The 6,662-nt window shown below is 43.2% G+C and overlaps 1 protein-coding gene across 1 annotated transcript; it reads right to left on the reverse strand.

The window, feature by feature from the left end:
- Positions 1 to 1,098: 1,098 nt before the first annotated feature.
- LOC306748565 (zinc finger protein 516-like) lies at positions 1,099 to 6,411 on the reverse strand (the record flags this gene model as incomplete). Its single annotated transcript, XM_079231745.1, has 4 exons — positions 1,099 to 1,149; positions 2,427 to 2,491; positions 2,636 to 3,937; positions 5,082 to 6,411. The coding sequence occupies 4 exons, from the start codon at positions 6,409 to 6,411 to the stop codon at positions 1,099 to 1,101; spliced, it is 2,748 nt and encodes a 915-aa protein (XP_079087871.1).
- Positions 6,412 to 6,662: the final 251 nt, after the last annotated feature.

Here is a 6,662-nt window from a genome sequence, read left to right on the forward strand (position 1 = left end):
TTGTCAAAAATGCAAGAATTAAATGCGAGACTAGTTGTAGATCTACAATAAGTGGTTCAACCTGCACCTGTGAACTGGAAGCGAGCAGTCGGTCAACTTGGCACGAACAGATAGCTGATGATGCCCTTCAGCACTGAGTAAATACTGATCAAGAGTGAATTTGCATAAAGAAAATCTAATTACCTTGAATCTGATCATCCTGTTTTGCAGTATTTTCCCAAAAGCACATAAAAGGTCTTTTGTGTAGCAACTTTAATGCCAAAGATAATTATGTTTCCAGATGTTTGAACTGACGTCAGTCCACTGCTTGTGATTGTGGGCTGAAGAGATTTTAGACCACAACATTCAGTGTGAGAAGAATTATATAGCCAGTGTACCCTTAATGTGTGTGTGGCAATGAGCTCATATTGCTAGAGCCTGGATTCTGGTCAGATCTCTAAATAAACCACTCCAGATGCTTTACGGCCTAATCATGACTTTAAAACTGTGGAAGCAATCTTTCCCTGAACCACCTGAGCCATCACTGCAACAAGTGCCAGCACTATACTTGTAATAACGCAGTGATGACAACTGCCCTCTCTCAGATCAGGATTTTGATAATTATGTAAATATGGGCTTAAAATTGAAAGTGACAATAAAATGAATGTTGAGACAATCAAATTTGGTACTAACCCGAAAACAAAGAATGTCTGTCATTGTTTTCACTCAAAACCAGCAGATATCTGTGCTCCTTTAGCCAATACAGAAAGCCCTCTTAATCCTTAACCAAATGTAGGTTAACATTGTAGCTTAACATTTCATTTCCACATTGCCTGAGCCCCCTCAAACAATTCTACCTCATTTCCAGAGAACATATCTTCATGTGTGTTTTGATAACTAACATATCTACACTCTTAACAAACCCAAAAAAAAACATGCAAAACACTTCAAATTAAACAACCATATTACAAAATAAGAGTCCACCTCATTGCATTGAATATATTCTGCATTATCCAGTGCCTCAGTCCTTTTAGAAGTTATGGCTGGTTCCTTTAGAGAACAGCGGGTCTCTTTGTTCTGCACTATCAGGCTGGAAGTAAACAGGAACGCGCTGTAACTTCACGTTCCTTTATGAAGAGAGCCTGAGGAGGGAGTGGAGCGGCTGCTGACCTGGAGGAGACAAAAGAGGACACCAGTTAGACTTACTTTGATGATAATCCAACATCTGATGATGTGAAGAGGTCTACAGCCGGCCATATCACACTATGCTATAATGTTTTATGTTGAAGCTTCTGTATTCGTTGACATACAAGCATCAGTAATGTACAGTGAAGCTTAAAAAGGCTTAATGTTGGCCATTAACATGAACAGGGTGAAGCTGGTTCATTCTTAAAAATAAGTGTTTAATGACCAGAAGACCAAGAAAGACTCAAAGAAGAAATACAACAATCTTTCATACTTTGTCCAGTTATTATAGCACGACATATGTTCTATACCCCCACAGTGTTATCCATATTAGTTTCATCTAGTGTGTAATTCCTCACCCCCACGGACATTGCACTTGCCCATCTTTAGTGTTTAAAAAGTTGCCTACATATTACTCTAGGGGGAAAGAGGAGAACAGTGGTAGGTAGCATCAGTAGGCCTGACTGGCAGGCTGATGACACACCATATGGAGATGCTGCTTGAGTTCTACCCTGAGGGGGACAGCAATGTTTTTTATTATTTGTTTGCCTCATCACTGTCAGCCTCTTTTGCGGAAACGAGGAGGAAAAGACAGCCAGGTTGCGCAAGTTGACAACCACGCACGCAAATAAAATGAAAATCCACAGACGCACGTGTGCACAGAAGTGACAGACTGTATTCGGACGCAGGCGAGGTACAGACACACAGGAACAAGCTCACACACAGTCAGTGAAGCTGTACGGCGCAGACATGTGAGGGAGAAAGGGACTCTTATGCCATTCTTAATTGTAGAAAATGAATTGATGAAGAGCAACATTTTAAAAAGCATTTTTCCACCACCAACTAACTTGCATTTTCTTTACTAAATGAACGCACCCTACACGAAATGTAAGATATAATGCGTTCTCATGGGGCTAAAGGTGTGTTTACAAAAATGATCTTTCTGTAAAAAACTGTGTTTCGTGCGATCACTTGAGTTCTTAAATGTCGCCACACTCATCCAATGTATGGCTTTTTTGTGTGAAATTGCATCTCAACTCTTTTTCTGTTGAAGGTATTCATGTATTTACTCACTTCCACTGTACAACCCTAACAGCAGTAAAACAGCAACCTTCAATTATAAATATACATGCACAATATATAAAAATATGTTATTGGGCCTTTGCATTTATAAGAAATAAAGTCAGTTTCATGAGGCTGAAGACGAGGAGATCGTTTCTATCAAAACTACAATATCAGTGGCTGCTGTAAAGGAAACGTACTTGTTTGGAAGCTTCAGAGGTGGAGTGAACTTCTTTGCCAAAATTTCCATTTAACTGCAACATTGCTGTAAAAAGAGCATGTAAACAAATATCATGATCAAGTCACAAGTTAAAAAAAAGGCTTACTGCTGACCATCACTCCTTCAGTGTAAAACATCATAACATGAATCAGTCTTTTTACACTAAATGAAAGCAAAGCTCCTCCTCACCTTGTGGATCAATCCTGGGATCAACAAACCCCCAGTGCTGGTAAAGAGCAGCCAGATCATGGGGACTGTAGTTTTTCAGGAGACTCAAAATATCAATGTCCATTGGCATTTCTCCTGTTGATTCATTCTTTACCTGAGCGAAACGGACTGGCTCTAAATATGCTTTGTGGCCCCACATGTTCATGGCAGCCCACACATCAGGACCCTTAGGACCCGAAGAGGAGTCACACGACTGCCTTCGGGGATGGGGTCTGTCTGCAGAAACACTAGATGAAGTCCCGCCGTGATTTCTGGCCAACATGAAACCCAAACCCTCCTGTGGGAAGTTTCCTTCCACTGCAGCTCTGTGGCTTCTGTGTTTGGGGCTGTTTGTAGGCTTCAAACTAGGGGAGCCCTTGCTGTGCACAATGCTGCTCGATGAAGTAGCTCGGCTGCTGGAGCTTTTACTTCCCTTCTCTGCCCGGTTATGTTCACCAGACTTCTTTTGAGGTAGGAGTCCCGTCATCCCACTAGACTGAGTCCCATCTGAAGAGCCCAAGTCCTTCGACTGATGCTTGGACTTTGGGACGCCTTGTTGGGCCTTGGGAGCTGAGCGCTTACTGCTGCTGCTGCTGCTGCTGCTGCTGCTACTGCTGCTGCTGGTTGTCAAACCCGGAGGCTGTGTGCGCTGAGTTCTTGGAGCAGGTAAAGGAGGGCAGTCCTTGCCTTCGAGGAATGGTGGAGGCCCTGTGCGTCTCCACTGGTTAGCACCTGCCTTCAGACTCTTGTGGCTGTTAATGCAGGGTGCCCACTTTGGTGCCATGTTGCTGCTGCCATCCACCCTGTGTGCAACTCGCTGGTGGATCCACAGGACTTCTGGGTAGTTGCTAGTGTGGGAGCAGTATGGGCACTGATGTCTCACCAGACCCTCTGTCTTTATTGGATCATTCACGGGGCCATCCCCATCACTTATGGGTAATGAAGACAGATTAAGAAGACTTCCAGCATCATTAGTAGTAGGTCCCTGCCCTTTGACCTCCGTACCGTTTGACTTCTCTGTTTTAATGTTGGGTTCTGCTGAACCCGGGCCAGGAGGACATGTGTAAGGATTCCAGTATGGCTGACTGAGCAACATGCTCCTGTTTCTGAGGTAGTCCATGTATCGAGAGGCTTTGGAACCGCTCTGGCTGCTGGTGTCCAGACCGGTGCTGTGTTTGCTGTGGGGACCCAGGAGGTCATGGTGCTGCCTGTGCAGATGAGACCTGAGTAGTGAGGCGTCGGCAGTGTGGAAGTCACAGTGCTCGCAGAAGTATGTTTTTTTATCTGTAGGAGAGAGCAGAAGAATCCATGTAAAGTTCGTAGCTGATATTTAAGTGTTGTGTGTCGACAACATGAACAGTAGCAGTGATCACATTAGCAAGAAACGTATAGTTAAAAGTCTGGAGTTACATTGACTTAAAGACAGACCATAGAAACTAGGCTAAGTTTCATAATGTAAACATCTGCTCTATATGAATACATCATCTTTCATTGCTGATACTGAAGTGACTTTGAGTTTTGACTGATTTTAAAGAACCTTTGAGAAATATATTAATCTTAGTCTTATAATGAATGTTTTAGTTGCTTCAAGATTCTTAATTTAAAAAAGGGAATTTTACTCAAACGCTAAATGATTGTTATCTTAAATCGGGCTGAACAAACACAGATTTGTGATTGTGGTCGAGAGCCAGGTTCTCAGATCTAACTCGAGTTGAACAAAACAAGATTGTAGGTTTTTATTTAGCAGTAGTCTAGGTTTAACATGTTTCCTGCCATAAAAGCAGAATTTGTATTCTCCACAAACACATCAAAGTGTTCTTGATCAGCGTGAAAGACACTCATTGCCAAAATAAAAGATATTCTCTTTTTTTTTTTAATCAGCCTCTAATTTTAGCTGTTCTATATGTTAAAAAAAAAACACCAGAACTAACAAACCAGTTACTCCATATTGTTGTGTATCCATGAAGTATAACTAAATGTTCCTTTAGCTAATAAAAACATTTTGCAATGAAATTTAGTAAGTCCGTAAAAACTTTTCTGAAGCCGAGCCTTAATGGAATTAATTAGCATTCGCTAAATCTTTTTGTATTAAACAAGTGCATTTACAGTTGCTGTAATTCAGTTATAAATTCACTAGATGTCTCCCTTTTCCACAGTACAATGTTAAATGTTGAATTTTCACATTGATGCCTTCCCTTTCAGCAATATCAGCAAGTCTATATTGAAGACAGTTTTTTATTAAAAAAAAGTGACACATCTGCATGTCCACAAACATAACCTTTGATGCCTTTTAATGGAAACAAAAAGGGTGCAATATCTAATAGAAAGCAACTGTGGCCTGGTAATTGATTCCCATTTTCAAGGATTTAGAATGATTGTCTCATCCAAACAGTAGCACAGATGTTGTGCTGTGGTGCACATGACTTACCCTCCTGGTCGTGACTCCTGCTGCTGTTGCTGTGTCTGGGGACGTGAACATCTTTGACTTTCTTAGTCTGCAGTGCCTCGTAAAACGCATGACCGAGTCCGTTTAACAAGATACGGTCTTTCTGAGAAATCCTCTTGTCACCACTTTTAGTGTGAGCTAAGCTGTTTGATGAGTGATCGAGGACCGTTTCACCCTTAATCTTCTTGATGTTGGAGCTGGAAGTGTCTATCTGCTTCCTCTTCTTCTCATGCTTCAGCGGTACGTACTCGCCCTTTTCGGTGTCATATGCCACCTCAGCATCCGCAAGCCTCTCCTCCCATCCCAGACACTTCTCCGTGGCCTCCACTAGTCGTCCCCTCGTGGCCAACTGCCACGCTTGGTAACTACAAATTGGATCCAGCTCTGGAATCCGCCTGCCCAGGCTCTTGTCCTCAGACGTTTCTCTTGATCCAGCACAAGTGAGGTTCAGGCTTTCCAAAAAATGCCTTTTATCAACGTGCAGCTCAGAGGCGTCAACGTCTTCCTGTGGCAGACTTTGTGTCTGAGAGCGGCTGTGGATCGGTTTGTGAAGCTTTTCGTGTATTCGTAATGTCTTGCGGTCACAGAAGAAGTTACCGCAGCCAGCACAGAGCTCAAAGAGGCACTCTTCATTTGTCAGCGACGTTGAGTCCTGAGGAACTCCATTGATGGTGGCAGGCAGCTCATTGCTTTTGCCACCTCGTAGCTGGGCTTTGACCCGGTGAATGCGCATATGACTTTGGAGGAACCACGCCTGGCGGAAACGGCGTCCGCAAATCCGGCAGCCGTGATCCTGTACGTTGCGGTGCCTTTTCATGTGGGATTTAAGGAGTAGTATCTGAGGGAAAACCTGGCCACAAATGGTGCAGGTACAGTCCTCAACCTCATCACTGACCTCAGCCGCATCTTTGCCCTTCACTTTTTTCTTTGTTCCTTTCTTCTTCACTTTACTATTAACAGTATGAGCTTTGTCAGATGTGCTGACAATTTCCTGAGGGTCACCAGGGGTCTCTGAGTTATCTTTCAGCTCTTGGTCTTGACCCTTGTCACTGAGGTTATGGCTGAATAGGCCTAGTTTATGGCTTCGAATGTGGGCCTTCAGGCTGCCCTTCTGAGCCGTCCGGTGCTCACAGTAGGGACACTTGTACGGCTTCTCCCGCGTGTGTCTTCTCATGTGCTGCGACAGCGAGCTGAGAAGAGGAAAGCTGCGGCCACACACCCCACAGGTGTGGCCAGAGGTCTCATCGACTGGCTCTGCCTTTATATTGGTGTTGAGTTTTTGTGATTCATCCTCCCTCTCTTCTGTCTCCATTACTGTTCCTGGAGTCCCGGTCAAAAACCACAGCTGAGTAATAAATCCTCTAATAATGCAAAGTTTATCTGCCAAAAGTTAGCGAGTCCTCAGAATTGGCATTAAAAACTTGCAAAACGTCACAGCTGTCCATCCTGATATTTGAAGAGATGTTCTTTTTCACCTGGCATTCTGTTTGCCAAGAAAACCTGGAGGAAATAGCAAAATAATTTAAATTAGGTTTGTTTTATTTACACGTATGATCAAATTTC

Source organism: Taurulus bubalis (genome assembly GCF_910589615.1).
Source record: "Taurulus bubalis genome assembly, chromosome: 16".
NCBI classification, from domain to species: domain Eukaryota; kingdom Metazoa; phylum Chordata; class Actinopteri; order Perciformes; family Cottidae; genus Taurulus; species Taurulus bubalis.